The sequence below is a fragment of the Eschrichtius robustus genome, chromosome 4 (assembly GCF_028021215.1).
Source record: "Eschrichtius robustus isolate mEscRob2 chromosome 4, mEscRob2.pri, whole genome shotgun sequence".
NCBI lineage: Eukaryota > Metazoa > Chordata > Mammalia > Artiodactyla > Eschrichtiidae > Eschrichtius > Eschrichtius robustus.
Window position 1 is genome coordinate 12,206,542 of NC_090827.1, and position 21,138 is coordinate 12,227,679.

Consider the following 21,138-nt stretch of genomic DNA (forward strand, 5'->3'; position numbering starts at 1 on the left):
AGTGGAATGCCTATTTGTTCTCAAAGCATTGATATGAGCCAGTCTTCTGACATTCATTTTCCTTATAGTCTTCAGAGGCTGTGATATTCACGAAAGAATATGATCAAGACCTTCGTATTCTTACAAAAGATAGTTTGTCCAACTTAGAAGCATTTGGGAAAGAGAACAGTTGCAAAAAGTTTAAAAACAAAGAGCAAGGAGAGTTGAGTGTTCAAATATGTTTATGCTTTCATGTACATTATTTGTCGGATTCACACGGGCACAAACTTCAAAATTTATTCAGTTCAGAGCAGGATTAACTTCTAGAGTTGCTCTGGATATACAGCTGAGTGCTGTGACCTCAGATCTTGTATACTATTGCTTTTAATCACCTTGATGTGTTTATACTTTCTCTTTAAAAATAACAACACACTGGGTAAGAGTGAAGTGAGTGAAAACAGCGATAGAAAGCCTAGGAGAAAAAGAGGTCAGTCATTATCCAACAGCCTAACATGCTGTTCTCCCTGCCCATCACTCCCCCAGTATATACAAATACTCCCACACATGAGCTTGGGGAGAGAAAAATATAGTTCTCTACAGTACTTTCTACCTCGCTGGAATGAATCATACAAGTAATAACTACTATTTTATAGATTTTGTGCTAGATCTTATATTAATCCTCTCAACTATCCCATAAGGGAGACCAGCTAGTATCTCACTGTGTAGATGAAGCAACCAAGCCTTAAAGTGATTAGTTGACAGAGACAAGACTCGACTCTGTGTGAATCCAAATTTGTGCTCAAATGATTATGCTGTAGAAGAGGGTCCCCCGTTAAAAACCAGTTTTCAAAAGTGTTGTCTTTCATGGTCCTACTTCATGGTTCATGGTTTGAGTCATCTTATGTCCTAAAGACATTGTCCTAAAGACTCTCAAGAGTGATAGGACCTTTTCACATTTTGCTTAAACATTTAAAGCAGTTAACTGGGAAGTTTAAAAAATTCCCCATGCCTAGGTCACACCCCATACCAATTAAATCACAATTGTTGGAGGTGGTATCCAGGCATAAGATATTTTTGGTAATTTTCCAGTTAATTCCAAAATATAGTCATGCTTGAGAGCCAGTCTTCTAGGTACATTGCTCCCTGACATTAGTGCTTGTACAGTCTTTCCCTCACACCAACAGAGTAATCCAGTCTCGACCCAAACATCCCTGGTAATAGCTTTTGACTGTCAAAACAGTTCTTAGGTTAATTCAAGATCTGTCACTCTTCCTTTCATCCCTTGGTGTTAGTCCTGCCTCATTGGGATAATGCAATTTTTATACCTGTTTTACATGTGGCAATATATCGGAAGTCAGTTTTATAGTCCCCTGAATTTTCTGTTCTCCAGGATAACCCATTTATTTCTTTTAACTGCTTCTCTTATGACATGATTTCAAATCTTCTTATTATCCTAGGAACTTTCTTTTGAATAGACTAGTTGGCAGTATGATGATACCTTGGAGAGAACTTGGATTTGAGTCATAATGCCTTTAGTTTACATTCCATATCTGCTACTTACTAGTCTTGTGAACTCGAAAAAGTTATTGAATTTTCTCAGCTTCCCTTCTGACCCAAATAATGCTACTTCATGCAACTTTTATGAGCATAACTGAGATATGCAGAGTAGGAGTGAGACTCAGAAGCTCTGAGCACTGAAAATATAGTGATCTATCATGGTCCATTTCATCCCCCACATGTATAGTTCAAATGAAAACAACACTGAACCAAACAATAAGAAGAAAGGAGTCCAATTAATTTCTGTTTTTCCCCCCCTTCATTGATAACTGTTGTTTTTAAATCATTAAACACATGTGCCCATTTCTTTGTACCCTTATTTTGCTGGTGCTTGAAGATTATGTTTAACCTCCTCCTGAGTAATGCAGTACTAAACTGCCCAAGTGCAGCTCTGCTTGGTAGATTTGAGAATAGGGCAGACATGTATGTCTTTAGGCAAGTCTTTTAACCTCTTCCACAAACTTGTTTCCTGAATTGTAAAATAAAGATAATATATGCCTTGAAGGATTATTGTAAAGATTGTGAAGCTCTCAGGGGGTTAAAATAAATGATGTATAAAAAGTGCTTATAAGTGATCAAAAACAGTAGATACAGTATAGTAGCTAAGAACTTCAGCCCTGCAGCTATTTTGAGTTTAAATTTTAGAGTTTGCTGGCTCTGAAACCTTGTGCAAATTATGTGATGTCTGTGTCTCAGTTTCCTTCTTGGAAAATGAGGATAAAAATATATCCACCTAGTAAGGTTTTTGTAAGTTTTAAATAATTGATACTCAACATGTTTAGCACAAAATAAGGTCTCAATACATGATTAGTATTGTCATTATTATTAAAGTAACAATAATTTGTGTTAGACATGAAAATATCTGGCACTTGGTGGACATTCAAAGTGTGGTGGCATGATTTATTTTCAAGTGAGGGGCCCATAATTGAACTCATTACTAAAATTTAGAAAGGGCCTGCACGTTGTAACTATTCAGTGAATATATATTGAATGAATGAGTGAGTGAATAAATGAATGAATGTTATCTCACCACAAGGTATAGAAAGGGATTGTAACTTTTATAGCTTTTCTCATTGTAAGTATAGATTCATAGTTCTAATCAATATAACCTAAAACCCATGTGTATTTCATTCTCTCCAAATAACCTAAATTCCAATTAATTTTTAAATTTTTAAAAATTAGAAAGCTATTTATTTTATTTATAAAATACATCTATTTTTATTATTTTTATTTATATCTTTTTTTTTTTATTTGTAGTCACACTTATGGTGTGCTTACTATGCCTGAGTAGGACAATACTATAAGAGAAAACTTTCAAAAACGTTTCTAACCTAACTCAACCTTGTGTAACAGTATGATTGTTAAATTTCAATCCCTGTGATTCAAGCTTGAGGCTCTTATTACACACACAAAAAATATTGTGACACTTAATTTCTCAGTTTAGCTCAGCTTAGCACAACCCAAATCCCTATACCTTCAAAAATCACTTGCTCTAGTAATTATTGACACTTAGGCCTTCTCCAAGTCATTTATGCTCTCTGGGCCTTTGTATCATCATCTGTTAAATGGGGATGATATTACCTAGCTCATGAGGATAGTCTAAGAAACAAATGAAGTGTCATATCTGAAAATACCTGAGATATGCAATATTCATACATATATGACAACTACATGTATATGTGTGTTCAGAGAGGCAGACAGACTTGCTGCTTGCTCAAGGATATCCTAGACAAAAGGTAATCAAAGTAGCTATGCCTAAAGTTCAGCGGTTTGCCTCAGTAATTTGAGCACTCTGACATTGACTATTTTAGATGTTTATTTTGCTCAAAATATAACTTGTATGAGAATAAAGTGCTTGCATTTTCTACTTGCAACAGGCCAGAGGAGGTTAATTTTAATTATGATATTCTGCACTTAAATTTTTAGAGCCTACTGCCAAATTTTAAAATTCAAGTTTATTCATTTTGCTCTATCTGCCTATAGTAAAATCTAAAATTATTGATTTTCCTAAATAGATATCATTTGAAAGTTATATTACAATGTGACTGCAAAATATTTCAGAGGACACTGAGTTCTGTAAAGTAACTGACCCACATTTTCATAGCTATTATCTTAGTGCACATCTCTGACAGAGTCCCTTAGCTATCTAACTTTGCTTCGACTACTTTTCTAGTTTATGAGCCAAGATGTCGTTTGATATATGTCAAAATAGTGCTAAATATTAGGCATTAGAAGATTCGTAAACTACTATCTGTAAAAAGAAAGGAGAAAACCCGGGGTACTTTGGTTTAGTTTGATTAAAAAAAAAAAATGGTAATGAGCATTAAAATTGGAAAACCTTTTCAAAATTATATATAAATGCTGGAAAAATTCTCCTGGTCCCATATTAGGAGTTTCTAGAGATGAAAGCTACTTTTTTCTTAAACCTTAATATGTGTAAAATATAGACATGATATATTTTTTAAAAATCTGTGCTGGTTGTCAAAATAAAAGGAGAACTGGATCCAATTCAATCCATTTCACAAGAATATTGCTTATTTCCAATATAGACTATATTTTTACTTAAAATGTGGACAAATGAGGGAAACAGGAAAATAATTATACTACCATGTACCAAAACCATAAATATGCTCCCTGCTGATTTTTAACAACCCACCAGGATGAAAAACTAATGAAGGGTGAGCAAGAGAGTATCTGGTAATTTTCCTAAAGCACATTTATATGACATTTATAGAAGGTCTTCCTCAGGAGAGCACAAATTATTTATTAACAAAGAGCTGTTAGGAAAAAGTGCTGCTTTTCTTATTTTTTGAGAATTTAAATGTTTCCCACAGTTTTTATCATTTTAATACATAGTAGAAAAAAAAGGAGTAGCTTGTGCAATAAATAAATTGTAGTTAACACATGTAGGTCATTTATAATCTTTCTAGTTTCTAGTATTTTAAAGGTATAGGGAATTTTCTCAATAATAAATGACTTTGTCTTATTGTTTATCTAAAATCATTCTAAAGTAGCTTATTCTTTAATAAACAGAGTTTTCTGAAATGAATTATCTAACTGTTCTCTCACACTTAAAATTTCCTTTAGTCTCTGTTTTAAAAAGCACAATCCTCGATATTTTCCCTATGAAAAACTCTCACACTGCAATTATGAGAATTATCTTTTTAAAGCAGAAGAGACTTTTAAAATTTCATATTGCCATTGTTAGATTTAACTAGTTTGATCCCTGTTCATAGCAGTGGCTATTGTGTGTAAAATCTCATGAATAGGAGGGTGAATCCTCGATTCATAAAGCATTTTACTGATATATTACAAAGAGAATATAATGTTTGTTTGAATGGATATATGTACTGTAATAGTCTTTTTCTACATTCATTTTTCTTTCTGCTGCTTGGCTAAAATGACTTAAAATTAGCTTTAATAGTGTGTAAACTGATATTTCTGGATTTTGATCTTACTAAATCCTGTCGACTGAAAAAAAAAATGCACAACCTAAAAATTGAGAATTGTGTTTTGTTCAGGGACCCATAAGAAAGAAATATGAATGTAATTTAATGACATTTCCTTAGAGATCACAGTAGAATTTTCGGTAGCTACTGACTTCAACTTTTCACCCATGAGTGAAATGATAGATTAATTTTATTTGCCAGATGCTAAAATCTGATACTGGTCTTTAAAATTACTCTTTTGGAATTGTGATTAATTTAGAACTTTTTCAGTACAAATAAATTATCTATTGAATATATTATTGAATACAGAAACAATTGGACTGAACATTAAACTATTGAATAAACTACGATTTAGTATATAATCATTAACTTTTGTATATTTAAATGTACCAAAACCTCATTAACTTACTCACACAAGGATCTAAGGTACTGTGAATTAGGAGAATTTCCCAGTTAATTGAAGATTATCATGTTAAGTATCAGAAAATTGTTTTGATAGCACGTGCTCCTGTCAGACTTTCTGCCTATCTTAGAAAATGGTTATTGAGCATAATTCAACATTCATGCGATCATTCCAGATCGTTGGAGAACACCACTTAACCTACTCACTGAATTAATCCAAATGCCACATTCCTTCTGGAAAGCTGTGACGCTGATGCGTGTCTCTCCTATTGGCCAGCTCACTTCTTTTCCGTGAATCGTTTGCCCCTAAACCTGTTTATTTTAGTTGCAGTTGTTATTTTAAATATTATTGTTATTAGGTAAACTAGTTAAAAACTAGGCAAACAGATAAAACAGGCAAGTGAGAAGGGTGAGCAAACCAAGTTGAGTGTTTTAGAAAGTCTTGAAAATACAAAAAGTTTAGGAGAAATGAGTAAATTCTTAGAAAAAAATCAGTATTCACATTGCTTTGCAAGAAACTAAGCTCTAAGGCCACTTTAAATTAACTTCAACTGGAATTTGAGGAAGGTGCATTCCCGTGTGACTGTGCACGAAAGAGGAAGGAGAGTGACTTGAAGAACGCCCTCACTCGACTCACTCGAAGGCCTCAGTCCTGTATTAGAACATGGATGAATGAATGGATTTCCATGTGTTTTAAGTTAAAATGTTTAACACATGGAAATACATTTTTTGTGATTCTTGGTTTATAGACTTTTCTCCAGTAGCTGATCAGCTAGTCCTGATTTTGCAAATCAGAGGGCATTGATTTAATGTACTTTATTATATGTTGTAGCATAAGAAAGGCTATATTCTTTGGCTATGAAATCGTGCTATGATACAATATCTTCCTTACTATTTATGGACCATTTTACTTTCAGGTTCACATTTCTCTCATGCTTCTGAATATTTTGCACACTTGATTACAGGTAGTTGGAGTGTTACTGTACCTTCAGTATACAAACTTACTCAGGTATAGTTCACATTTAGCCAGTCAAGACATAAGCTTTACAGAATTATCTCCTTCCTCCCTGCATCCCACAGTCTACATATTTTTCAACTTTATGTTTTATTTAACAACCAGTCTGAATGTTAGTCAGGAAAATGATAAGCAGATATAAAGGAGTAGGTGAATGTAAGCTTGTAGCAAACCTGAGAGTTAAGCAAAGGTTTTGTTGTTGTTGTTCTTGTTGTTTTGGGCTTTTTTGTTTGGTTTTTTTAAATTCTGCCATCATTGGAGAAGTACTAGAAGTTTTTGATGAGTACTTGTATATGTCAGGTACATGTTTGAGAATGATTAAATTATTCTCTTAGATGATTAATCTCTTAAATGAATTTGTTTTTCATTACTTTTTTGGATCCTCTTTTCTCTGTCTTTTTTCTGTAAAAAGCATAGGGTGTATCATAATTGGTACCTATGTGTCAAGCGAGAAAATAATAAGTTTAAAAAGAATGTTTATCTACCTCTATACAAACAAATTTTTAATAGGCTGTCCTTAGTATTAACTTATTTTCCCTACTTCTGTAGTGTGAAGAGTACTGACATTGAAAAGATTTTAATTTCTATTGATAATAAATGAACACACTGCCAGAAAGAGGATCTAAAATAATTAGAGGAACACGTGTCAAGTCTTTCAGGCCCTCATATTAACACACAGTGCATGCTGCTTCTTATTTTTGCAAATGTCAACAAGTTTAATGTGTCTTTTGGGAAATGGTTCGCTCTGTTCCAAAGGTGTATAATAAGCGAAAAGGGCTTAGGGCAATATTTAAGCAATGAAAGAAACACAGGACATTTATGACTAGCTGGGAGGAACTGATTGCCTTTGGCTGTGCCTTGGGAAATCCCCAGGAAATACAGTAAGTTGTGATTACTATTATAAGTTAAAATGACACAAAGCATAGAGAGAAATTTGTGTTTTCCTTATGGGTGACTGCATATCATATTCTCAGTGTGCCATTAGAGTTCATACCCACCCCTGTGTTTCTTACTGTAGTACTAGCAGGAGATGTATTATTGGTAACTGCAGAAGAGTAACTTCCTAGAGAATCAATTTAAGAAAAGAAAAGAGAATTTAAAGCTAAGCTCATGTAAGAAAGCATATATTATCACATACCTCAATTAAGTGTCTCTCATAAAACTAGTAGTATTTTTAAATTAATGATATCAAAATTTGTACTGCCAATATTTGTTAAAGTATGTATGTTAAATTTATTATAATGTGTATAACTATGATAAATAGTGTTAGAGGTAGGTAAAAAAGAAAGGCGTAAATTTAATTTTCTCTGTGCATTTTCACTGTGGTTACTTCCTTAATAAAAATAGAAATGTTTAGATCTACTAGCATTATTTGGAGGCCATAAGAATTGTTCATCATTATGTTATAGGTTTTCGTTTCTGAGTTTCTCCCAAGCTGTTGAGAACATAAAGGAAAGTATCCCACAAATCCCTGTTATTTTTTTCCTTTTATTTATTTAAAAAATGGTTCCTTTTCCCCTTTATGGTAGTTAAGGGGTCTAACACCAAATCCTACTTACTGCATTGTCTCAGCTTTATTGCACTACCTTCGAATTTAAAACATGGCAAAAGAATTATTCTTGAAATAGTTCTAAAATGCTAACAGTGGATATTCAGTCTGATGATCACTATTTTTGGTCATGTAAAGAAAACAAACTGGGTACAAAAAGTGCAGTCTTTTTAAAGGCACTTTTGCCTTGTAAGTTCTGTATACTGCCTTGTTTGATCAATGAACAAGTAACTTTACCACTGTATGTCATCCAAGGTGGGAGATCAAGGGCATGCCTTGGGTTGGTCTATGATACAAGAAGGATTTTAAAAGAGGTAATATTTTAATATGTTCAACTTGGGTGTTTGAATGAAGGGTTAAAATAAATACCTAAATAAGAACAAAACTAGTAAAGTCATTTTTTTGCATAAGTTAGGTACCTAAAATACACACACCTGAATAGTTTTCGATTTTAAGGAATTGCCAAGCATTTTACAATCTACATATTTCCTGAACTATTAATCCGTCTCTGTTCATTAGTCATTAAAGATAGTTCTGAGTGTTTATAAACTTGAAACATTACTCTTATAAGTTAAAATAGAAATTCCACCAAAAAGCATGAAGGAATATAAAAATATTTCTGTGTTTATCAGAAATATTTGTTTTCATTTAAAATCACATTATTCCACAACATTTTAAATGGTTATATTAACTAAATCCTACTGTTTCCACATGTATGTACTGTGATGGGACCAAGGGCAAATTTTCCTTTTGTTCGTAATCATTCTAGAAGTTGAGCATTCTTCTGTATATGCAAATCTTAAACAAATCTAACTATTTTCTTGAACAACTAATTGTTTCTTAAACTATTTCATTATCAAGATAACTTTAACTTTATGAAGACCTAAGATAAAGCAATTAAAATTCTAATTTTCTAAAAATGTCATGCCCCCTTGGATTCTAATTATGTAATTTTAAATAATTTTATAGCTGTTTAATCTTTTATCTGCAATTTTGAGATCCCAAAAAACAAACAAGCAAACAAAATCCCCTGAAAACCTAAAGTCTTTCTATGATTTATTTGGTAATCAAATCTGGCCTGATCTAAATTGACAAGAGGCTGTTTATAATTTTCTAACTCATAGTGGGGTTATATTTTTCTGTAGAAATATTAATGTCTTTGATTACTCCAGCCTTAGACTTAGCTAGGGGTATTATTTTGCATATCCTGAATAATTCTGAATTCTGAAAAACACTGGGCCCAAGGCTTTTGGATAAAATGTTATTTAAGAATTTTCTTACATTCAAATTTCCATTCCATGTCTAGTACTGTTTTGCTCTTTGGTGTGAGTACCTGGGGCTAGTGAGTAAATTCTGAATTTTTATTGAATTATAGTTGAGATATTTTAACATTTTTCTCAGGTAAAAATGGTGTCGACTCTCACCCCAATCAGATTGTATGTTCCTCTTTTTGATATCTGTGGTCTGGACTACGCCTAAAATCTGTATTTACTAAATACTTCCAGAGGAATAAGAAGGTATTAAGGAAGTTCATCACTTTTTGTGTGTGCGTGTGCTTTTTAAGGCATTTATTGCCTTTCCTTTATGGATTTCTGGTTTTTAATTTTTTCCCTGTTCCAAATCTTGTGCTTATTTCAAGTCTTATTATAACTAAGGTGGTTTATAATGAAAATCACCATATCCACATAATTCACAGAGCAGCCTCTAAGTGTGTGGCTCTGTCCGCATACCCACTTGATCACAGATGCTTAGCAAGGGCTCAGTAAGCTCCTGGTTTGTGAGAGCCAAAGGGCTCAGTTCTGGGCCCGTCACTGTCACATCCTGGTTTTGTAATGATTGAAATTCATTTACTTCTCCCTCTCTCTTGTTTGTGGGAATGGGAAAGATTATTATCATATAGGTATAATATCATGCGCTTCAGATAATTTTGTCATTTATGATATAATGGTACATATGAAATAAGCATAGGGAGTGCTATAAAGCACTGTAAAAAATAATGATATCCATGAACTATACTGTCTATGTGAAAAAAAAGTCCAGGGGTGAAGTAGTTCTCTGCTGGATTTTCTAAGCTCCTGAAATTAAATTAAACACTGGCTTGCTATTTAACACTGGCCTTAGATGAATAAACTCAATATTTTGATTTGGATGTATTATTACATTTAATTATTTTTAAGTATTGCTTCAATTCATAGTTTCAGATTATAGATGGAATTTTTAATCAATTTTTTAGAAATAAAAGGGGTTAGAATGAAAATGATGTGGGTAAACTAGATAAGGTAGGCTTAGTCATTATGTCTCCCTAAATATTTTTTTTTGACTGGTCCTGAATTGTTTTTTCTAAGCAGTTTTCCTAAGCACAGTAACTTTTTGTCAGTGCTTAGTTTTCCTCTGGTAATATCTGATCATTTGTTACCTCAACTCAAGCATTACTTGAAAAATAAAAAATTAAAATCTGTAACGTTTTCTCTCCTTTGCTTTTAACAGATACACATATATTCATTTCCAAAGCCTGGGTCCAATAAATAAAGACTTTGGAAATGTACTACATTGGATTTGGCATTTCATTAAAGATAATAAATGTATCCATATTTGGTCTTTATGATGACATATGATAGCATTTTTAATTGGGAAAGATTCTGTTGAGGTACAGCCACTTTGGAAGGCAATTTGGCAGTTTCTTAGAAAGTAAAACATACTTTTACTATACAATCCAGCCTCCTTGGTATTTACCCAAATGAGGGGAAAACTTATGTCACATAAAAACCTGCACACAGATGTTTATAGTACTTTTATTTATAATTTCCAAAATTTAGAAGCAACCAAGATGCTCTTCAGTAGGTGAATTGTGGTACATCCAGACAATGGAGTATTATTCAGTGCTAAAAAGAAATGAACTATCAAGCCATGAAAAGACATGGGGGAAACTTAAATGCACGTTACAAAGTACAAGAAACCAATTTGAAAAGACTACACACTGTATGATTCCAACTATATGACATTCTGGAAAAAGCAAAACTATGCGACAGTAAAAATATCAGTGGTTGCCAAGGGTTAGCAGGGAGGGAAGGATGAATAAGCAGAGCATAGCGGATTTTTAGGAAAATTAAACTACTCTGTATGATACTATAATGGTAGATGCACATCATTATACATTTGTCAAAATCCGTTGAATGCACAGCACCAAGAGTGGACCCTAAGGTACACTATGGACTCTGGGTGACTGTGATCTGTCACTGCAGGTTCATCAGTTATAGCAAATGTACCATTGTGGTGACGGATGTGGATGATGGAAGAGGGTATGCGTGTCTGGGGGCGGGGGTTATAGGGGAACTCTGTAACTTCTATTCCGTTTTGCTGTGAACCTGAAACTGCTCTAAAAAATAAAGTCTATTTTTTAAAATGATTCCATTGAGCATAAACATATAACTAAATTAAATGACTCCAAGAAGTGTAATGAAAAATACAAATATACAAGTCACCTGTACAAAGTACAATGAAAAGAAACTTGATGTAGGAATAGGCAAATTGAGGGGTGAATTGTGATCTGGGGAGACAACCAGAGAATGCATGTATAACACATAATATCAAGTTTCTCATTGGAATTAAAGGAGAATCATACAATAAGTTGCTAGGAGCCAGTCAGATAAAAACTTAAAGCCACGGACTTCTTCTACCTCAGAATTCTATTGAGTTACTCTGCATTTAACCTAACCGTGACCCTCCCCATCAGTTATCACAAGAGCTAGAAGTTTCAGAAATTAAGAGACTAGCTTCTCTACTCAGAGTATTATTAATATAGTACCTTCCCGTAGTCTACATTTTGTCTCCATGGTCTGTTCTTGAGTTATTATAGGAGTAAATTTGAATATCCATTTTCTCTAATTATACAGCTAATAAAGATGCGTCCTAACATACTGTAAGCCCTGGACATATTTTTCTAGTATACAGGAAAATTAACGTGATTTTTAGTTTCTAATCTGAGGTTCAGTAATCCAGCTTTATAGAGAAAAAAATGAGGTTTTCTTTATCACTTGGACTTGAGGCAGCTCATTAAAAATTCTGAAAGGTATAGAACAAAAACACAAAACATTTCTCACAAGTGATGAATTTTTGCTACAAGCAATGATGTTTTTTTAAATCAACCTTTCATAGTGAATAATGATCTTGTGCTCTCGAGTCAAACCTATGTGTATATTTCCTAGTTTAGGATCTGTGAGATTTAGGCAGATCTTAACTAGGATATATACACATATCCAGATCTTTCTTGGATTCCTTTCCTTTTGAATAACACAGATATAACATTATTTCATCTCAAAATGCAGAACTGGAACAGTAGTTAGAAGATTCTGACTTGCATTGTTCAATACTTGGGAGCAAATGACTGTTGGGATTGGTGCTGACAGTTTACACTTGAGCCTCTATAGCAAGTTTCTGGAGTACTGTGCTTTCTTCTAAGTGGAGGTTGCAATCCTTTGATCAAATTAACGCACAAATCTCCATCTAGGCCAAAATTTATTTAAACCTACCCCAGGCCAATCCCAGTAGACCATAGGAAAAGATCATGCTTCTTCCTAGGTAGATCCAGAGATACAAACATATTCTTAGACAGAGAAAATTTAAGCAGGGGATTTGCCTGTCTTATTTATCATCCCACAACGCAAGCATACAGACACTTTACAAGATAGTTCCCTCTTTGGTATACCTTCATAGGAACCAAGTCTGTAATACTAGCATTTGCTATTTTCTTTAGAAGGCAAATTCATTAAATGTCAGCAACAGGGATTATTTTGTAAATCCTCCATTTTAATTACTCAACCAGCTTTATTTTTTAAATTTTTATTTTATATTGGAGCATAGTTGATTTACAATGTTGTGTTAGTCTCAGGTGTACAGCAAAGTGATTCCATTACACATATACATGTATCTATTCTTTTTCAAATTCTTTTCCCATTCAGGTTATTACAGAATACTGAGCAGCCTTCCCTGTGCTATACAGTAGCTCCTAGTTGGTTATCCATTTTAAATATAGCAGTGTGAGCTTTAAAAACTTATATAGCTCCTTAACTGCTTCTAAACTAAGTCTAAAGTTAATTCTACAAAGAGTTTTCTCATCAGAAAAGATGGAAATAATAATAAATAAAGGTAAAAAATTTTAACTACCTCAGGGTCTGTTATGGAACTAACTGAGATAATGCTTTTCATATACTAAACATAGGAGCTTCAGAATAAATGTTCAATAAATATGAGTTAGTCTTTTCCAAATATTCTAATGAACTCTTGATTTTCACAGAGATCTATATTTGCCTAATATTCTAAAACTTGTCTTTGAGTATATTATAATTTAATTTTGTGACAGAGATCGGTGCCAGGAATAAAAATATGCAACTTGAATTACAATACGTCTTTGTACAGAAGTTTATCAGCTGGAGGGATATAGCAAAGTTGTTCTGACTTTGCTGTGTATCATGCAGAATTAATATTTTTATTTAATAACTTTTTCTTTCCATTTGATTATGCTGTTTTTCAGTGATTAACTTTTATTGATGCACAGATTAGGGCCATTTTATTGAGGTCATTATTTTTCTATATAGTGTCTGAGGTAGAAAAAGAACAGAGCAAATATTGGTACACTGCTTAGTTTAAGACTTTGAGAAAAGGTTTGCATCAGCTAAGGAATTGGTGCAAGGGAACCTACTTTTTAAGGAGGCCACTTCATAAATATCATGTGTGTTCTACTTTTCACAAAACTCCCTTCCTGTCAAATTTAGGTGTTCCCATCTTTGACTGTAATTTTTATTTTACTTTTTTATTTTAGTGTATTACAATTTTTTTTAAATTTCTTACAAGTATTATTTTAATATATATGTCTGCCAAATGGAATAACTCAAAAGCCTTATTTAATACAAGCCTCTTAAACCATCTTTACTTTGTGTTTCTTTCCATTTTCTTTACTCATTTCTACAACATTTTCTACTGTTACTAATGATCAGTTGCTCCAAAAAAAAAAAAAAAAAAAAAAATGTGTTTTATTTACAGGGCACAGCTTATGGAAGTGCTCCTGTACCTTCTCGCAGGCAATTATGTGAGTCTCTTATATTCAGCTCTGTGTTGTAAACATGACGATGTGTTTCTGTGCTGTAGCATGGCATGCTGATTGAGATCAAATGCCCTAATGCAATCCCCAGTGTTGTATATTACCTACAATGTTTGTAGTAAATGGTTCCCTTTGCCTCTTCCTTACCTGTTTGTCATTTTCCAGACCGTTTAAGAAAACTGCACTGCGATGTGGCCAAGTGTGTTGAGGCTTCAAGAATGGCTCAAAGTCTGGGGCAAGGATAGAAGTGGCTCTTATTTAAGTTTATTTTCACTTAGCAACAATAATAGCACTTTCTTTGTTAACCAAATCAGTACACTTTCTTAAATCCTAACTTCTTTTACAGACTTGTTCAAAGAGCCCTTGTATCATACACAGCTGTGTTTTAGTCACAGCTAATGAGACCTCTTTCCTTGAAAAGGAAAAATCCATGAAAAGAAATCCTACTTCTAGTGAATTTAAAGCAAACTTGACATTCCAACCACTTCAGTTTATTTCTAAGTCATCATATTTAGAAAATTTGAAAATAATCTATAAATTTGTAGATAGAAATCCTGGATTTTACAACGTTGCTTAGCTGTATTATAAGTATATGCACCTCGCAGAGAGTCAGATATTTGCTCTTCAGCTCAGGAGATTTCTGTGACAGCTTGTCTGCTTTAACATGAACTTTTTGTCAATGAGAGATGTATATGTAAATTTAATATGTAGACTCTCCAGAGTGCCATCAGACTTTGAAAAAGAGCTATTTTCATCGCCATTTCCATCCATGACTTTTCTCTTCTCCCACACCAGCATCCATCAGAAAATCATGGTTGTTTACCTCCGTTATAGACTGCTACAGCAGTGCACCACGTGATTCTGATTGTCGTGCCTAGCAATAAATGCCAAGTAGATGCATCTTAATACGGTTTTAAAGGTGATTCAAAGGTACAGTCCTGTTTGCATAATGCTTTTCTTCACTATTGGCAAAAGAAATATATGATTCGATGACGTTCCCTGAGAAGGATCTGTGAATCAATTACAAAAAACAAACAAATAAACAAAAAACCTACAGAACCTTATACCATTGTAAAGATGCTTAAGGAACAAACAGAAATATGCACTTTAGTACCTTCTTTTTCATGAAAGAATGTTGCACGTTTGGATTCTTATGAATAAAGTTGTAGTGGAAAGAATTGCTAATGTGAATAGAAGATGGGATTTAGATATATTAAATATTCCTCTAAAGTTAAATACTCATCAACTGGCCTCAAACTATCCCTTGCTGTTATTTCGTTTTATCTATTTCTCTATCATCTAACTTTCTAAAATATACTAAAGGTATGGTTTCTTTTATGTAGGTATTGGTGCAGTATTATTACCAAACCAAACTTGGGTCCTCTAGCCCACGAGAGCAGTAAAACCAATCTACTGACACCGGCTTGTGGTGAAGGAAAGTACAACATTTATTGTAAGGCACTGTACAAGGAGTCCAGGGCAGCTAATGCTCAACACACCCAAACTCCCTGATGGGTTTCAGGGAAGCACTTTTAAAGGCAAGGTGAGGGAAGGTAGTTACAGGGTATGTGATCAGCTCGTGTACAATTCTCTGGTTCGTTGATGGTGAGGTAACAGGGTGGTGTCACAGGGGTAAACCTTATCAATCCTCAGCCTCCAGTAAGTCTGGGGGCTAAGTGCTTATGATCATCATGTAGTTAACTTCTTCCATTTGGTGGGGGTTTTAGCATCTATAAGACAAGTCAGGAGTGTGCACCAGGCACTGCCATCTGTGTCCTTCAGGGAGGAACTAAAGATTCTGTGACTGCCACATGGCTGATTTACTGTTTAAATTCTTACCAATTCTCCTGGCCCAATTGCTATTTTTGTCACTACATGTTTACATCCTTTCACTCATTAATTCTTGAGCCAGGCTTATGTGACTCAGAGAAGGCCTGGGAAACTATAGCTTTTCTACACATAAGAGGCAAACAGAGGACATGGGGGGTGGGGTCTACCCTGGGAAGGCCCAATAGGGTCCCTGCTCAGTTACAGTATTAACTGATAAAAATTGAAAACTATAGCCAGAACACCAGTGAGATAAAAGATATTCTCTTTTTTTTTATTTGCCTCTTTTTAAAGTAAAAAGTCGTTATTGTTCATATAAGTTAGATTGCCTTAAAGACAAAGGAATATCTATTGTTATGGAGATAGAGAAAATATTGTTACTAGAAACTCTGGGGAATGTGAATTCATTATACATGCCATGATATCATGAGTGGAAATGTAAAGGTTATGGAAGTACAGTCTTCAATTTGGACTAAACATATTTCTCACTTTTACACAATCAGAATGTATAATTTGAAAATAATACTGGATATTTGAGAGTTCAGATCATTGGTTCTAGTTAAATGAGAGTGAATCCTACAAAAAGCAAAGGGAAAAATAAAATGATGGATGGTTTCTCTAAGTTCTCTAAGTCTAAGGATCTAAAATTGAAATGTTTCCTGTGCCTCAATGGATAAGTCCATAAAACGGGTATTACTCTCCTAAGCATGTGGACCTGGAAATAGTAAACTTATAAGACATGAATTTGGAATGCTAACTATCACATTTCCTTTTGGTCAAGTACAAGTCTTCAGATCTCTGAATTACCTATTAGTAGAGACTCCTTAAGTATTTGTAATTGTGGTGATTATTAAAGATATTATGTCGAAAGCCTGAATGTTTTATTGTACACATGAACATCACAATGTTAATATTAAATGTCTTTATTCCTACCCTATTCCCTAAAATCAATACCTATATAGATATCTTACAGTTGATTCCTGATTCTAGTATTTTATATTTTTGACTAAGTCAAAAGTGGTAACTAATACTTTCTTGCAGTTACAGTTAACCAAACTTTTATTCATTTTTTATTCAGTATTAAGGGCTTCCTTGTTTTATGGCTGTCACTTTATTTCAAAAACATATCCATTTTTAACAGTTCTCTTTTGTCATAACCCGAAACAGAATCTAGCAGCAAAGAGGGATTGCCTAGATGATGAGGTAATTGGAAAGGCTGTGATTCTACAATGAGAAGATTCACATCTCCATCTCAGGAAACATTATGTGGCTTTTAATTAACAGGCCCACTCAAATATGTCTTTATTTGTTACTTAGTTGATCAGAATTAAATTGGAGAACTATTGTCTTGGTTAATACTTATCATTTTCAGAGAGATGCTTGCAGAATGATTAACAAACTTGGGGAAGAGGGAGTCTTGAAAAGTTTTTTGAATGCTAATAGTACATTTTTTATTATTAAATGCTTAAAAGTATACATCATCTATTCAAGTGATATTGCCTTCTTAATTTCCTACTGGTTTACATTTTAAAAGTTATAATCAACTTTAGTGAGTAAAGTGCTATCATATGCTGGTAAAGACCAACTCTAAATTTGTATGCATTGAGATGTATAATATTTGAATAAATTTTTGCAAAGATTTGATCCGTAAAATGCTATCCCAACAATTCAAAATACAAGAACTGATTTTACAATGGTTATTGCTTTCCATTTTACAGTAGTAACTATTTTAAAAGCTCCAAATTACAGGACCATGTATTTCTAATAGATGTGTCTTGTTATCTTTTTCAAGAAAATATTCTAAAATTTAATAAACTGATTCCAAAATTTACTAAGCCATAAATATAAAAACCGTGAACACGAAATTTCAAAATGCATGCAACAGTTCAAAAATGACTTGGCTAAAATAATTAAGTTCTTTTTTTTTTGTATTTCGCAACATGGATTCATTGTTTCCCAATTTATGAAAGAAAGGAACATCAAATATTTACAAGTAGTCTATTCAATGGTAGTTACCTAATTTAGCTGACATTCTCCACATAGTTGAATGTCAACCTAACTGAAATGACTACACGTGATATTCATACTGCCTTCCTACTCAGAATCAGATAACAGTTTCCTTTATAACACAAATAGAACTGAAACTATATATTTACAAGGGAGGTCATAAACATAAAAACATATGCTTTTTATTGTTTGAAAAGTAGTTGAAGAATTACCCTAAAAATAAAGGGAAATTATTTTTGCTACATGTGATCAAAAGCTTAAATACTTCCATAGGCTTTTGCACATTATACTTCAATCAATCCTTGAAAATATAAAAGTATTCTATGAAATAGTTACCATTTTTTATTCAATTTATCAAGAAAAATTTGTACTATCAATTTTCCAAAGTATGTTTCTCTCTCATTTGCTTTAATTTACCTCCCCTAATTTTCAATCAAGTTTTTTTTTCCTTCTTTTTAGAGCTAAATAGCATTTTTTAAAATTCCAAATTGATTTCATCAGCAAGTGATGAAAAACAACCAATTCAATAAGAAAGGAGAGCAAAGTATTCGTTTACAATAATATAAATCTCAAAGTCAGAATGAATGGTCTTAAGATGCTGAGCTGGCTGTGTAAGAACAGATTTTTCAAACTATTGTTCTCACTGTGCCTTCTGATTTATTCCTTTCCTTCTTGGTTTATCACTTTATTTGTTTTCATTTCCCTTTCTTTTGTCTCTCTCATCCCACACCATATCTTTCCATTATTTATCATCCTATTTTAGATGTAACTTCCGTTTTACTTGTTTTCTTCTTTCTTTGCTGTGCTTGGAAGCAGTAAAGGAAGTGGTTTCAATAGTAGTGAAAACTAGCAGAAATTTCCTATCACTGTCTTTGAAATACACCTTCGGAAGACATGTCTAGTAGGGTTGCTACAAACCTTACATGAGTAAAGCAATGCTTATCTGGTTCTGCGTTCTTAGGGAACAAAGACAAATACACTGTGTTTATAAGTTCACAGTTAAATACACATATATATCGGGGATTGAGGAAGTTCCCTTCTTCGGAAAAGAGGTTTCAGTCAGAAAGAAAACAGAATTGGAAGTTTTAAATGGCATGATGAAATTATCAATATACCAGTAATAAAGACAAGGTAATACAATAGATTGCTAGAAAGTGGGAAAAGTACAAAAGAAAAATGTAGTATATGTTATAATCCTATAATTTACAAGGAAAATGTTAAATATTGTCTTTCTTTTGAGTCCAAAATAATGGTTTTACATTTAATTGAGGTTACAATTTTGAGCTGCTAAAAAGTAAAAAGCTATGCTCAGTTACAATAAAAAGAAAGAAAAAGGCATTTCCTTTGATGTATACATAATTGTGATTATCATTCTAGGCTATTAAATTTGTTTAGATAACGAATATATGTTAAAACTGTACATAGATGCTCTGGTTTCAGCTTGAGATGTAGAATGCTGGAAAGAGCATTGTTCCTACCCTTACAATAATAACAAAAATCCTGGAGAGAATATAAATTCACGTTTCTTGAACCATCAGAGAGCTACAGTCACAGGGCAATCAGTTAACCTAAGATAGATGTAAAGACAAGTACTTGGCAAGGAGAGACCATATGTAGCAGACACAGTCAGATAACAGTAAGAATTATGTTAAATTCTGGTCAACTAATTGGTAAGGGGGAAATGTAGCCTATCAAGAGAATATAAATATAATAAAAATTTACACCACTTATAGGATCTTCTCTACAGGCTTCACTAGATGCTCACATTACAATATTGGCAAGATTCCTGAGAAAGTGTCTCTTGAGCTAAAGATCAAAAGACAGGATCTGCAGCTACTATAGGAAAGGCACAAAACCACCCAGATGCTTCTTCCCTATTGTCCATATAGAACAAAAGGCTAAAATTCAGGGGGGAAAGCAATACACAGGTGAAAACCCATTGCAGCTTGGAGAAGGGAACAGAAAAAGATCCTTTATTCCTGGGTCAGGGACAAGAATACATGATGGACCCAGAACAGCTGGGGGAGAAGACAAACACCAGGAAGGCCACATCTGTGAGGCCCTGGGACACAGTGCCTTCCTAAGGTTTAGGCTCAATCAGAGGAGCAGAGAATGCCTCACTCTTTGTACCACAAACTAATAAGCAGTGAGTTATAAGTCATCAGAGAATATGGCTGGGAGTGTGACAAGAGTGCTCTGAAGCACCATGCAAAGGAGAGACTAACGGTGAAGGTGGACCATACATTTAAGAAAGTCCCTGACAAATCAGTTCCTACCCTAAATACCAGGTATCATTAGAGAAAATTGAAGGCTCTGGGTAACCACAACAACAGTGACAAACTCAGTTCAGTTCTGCCTAGGTTGACACAAATGTCCATCCTAAAGCCTTAGCAGAAGGAATGGCATGCCCGTTTCCAGACATACAATTTATTTACCAAAGTCTCTAATGTCCTACACAATATGTCTGGCTTTGCACAAAAATTTGACAGCACAAGGAAAAGCAAGAAAAAACAACACACTGCCTAGGGACAAAAGAATCAACAGAATCAGATTCAGATATTATACAGATGTTGGAAACATCAGAAAGGGGAATTAAAATAACAATAATTAATATGTTAATACTCTAATGGAAAAGTTTGACAACATGCAAGAACAGGAGTACAACTTCAGCAGAGAGATAGAACCGTAAGGATGACTCAAATATAAATGCTAGATATTAAAAGCTCAATAACAGATGAAGAATGCCTGTGATGGTCTTACATGTATATTCAACATAGCCAAGGACAAAATCAATGAACTTGAAGGTAGGTGAATATAAATTACCCAAACTGAAACACAACAGGAAAGAAATGGCAAGGAGCAAAAAAAAAAAAAAAAAAAGGAATATTCAATTCAAGAGCTATGGAACAATAACAAGTGGTCTAACTTATGTGTAACTGAAATCTTGGTGAGAAAAAGAACAGTACAAAATAAAAATTTGAGAAAAAAAGGCCACAGATTTTCTAAAATTAATGGCACACACCAAATTACAGCAGCAAGTATTGCTATTTTTTTTTAATTGAGGTACAGTTGATTTACAATATTGTGTTAATTTTAGGTGTACAGCAAAGTGATTCAGATATATATATATATAAAATATCTTTTTCAGATTATTTTCCATTAGGTTATCACAAGATATTGAATATTTTTACCTGTGTTATACAGTAAATCTTTGTTGCTTATCTATGTTATATACAGTAGTGTGTATCTGTTAATC

The 21,138-nt window shown here is 33.5% G+C and overlaps 1 protein-coding gene across 3 annotated transcripts in view; it reads left to right on the top strand.

Annotated features, from left to right (window-relative positions):
* CCSER1 (coiled-coil serine rich protein 1) overlaps nucleotides 1-21,138 on the top strand; it is a 1,308,992-nt gene that overhangs the window by 1,015,424 nt on the left and 272,430 nt on the right. The window contains exon 12 of one of the 3 annotated variants that reach the window (XM_068542051.1): nucleotides 13,991-14,036. The exons of the other annotated variants lie outside the window; for them this stretch is intronic. Within the exon in view, the coding sequence (XP_068398152.1) occupies nucleotides 13,991-14,036 (46 nt within the window). The remainder of the gene's footprint in view (nucleotides 1-13,990; nucleotides 14,037-21,138) is intronic. 3 annotated transcript variants of the gene reach the window in all.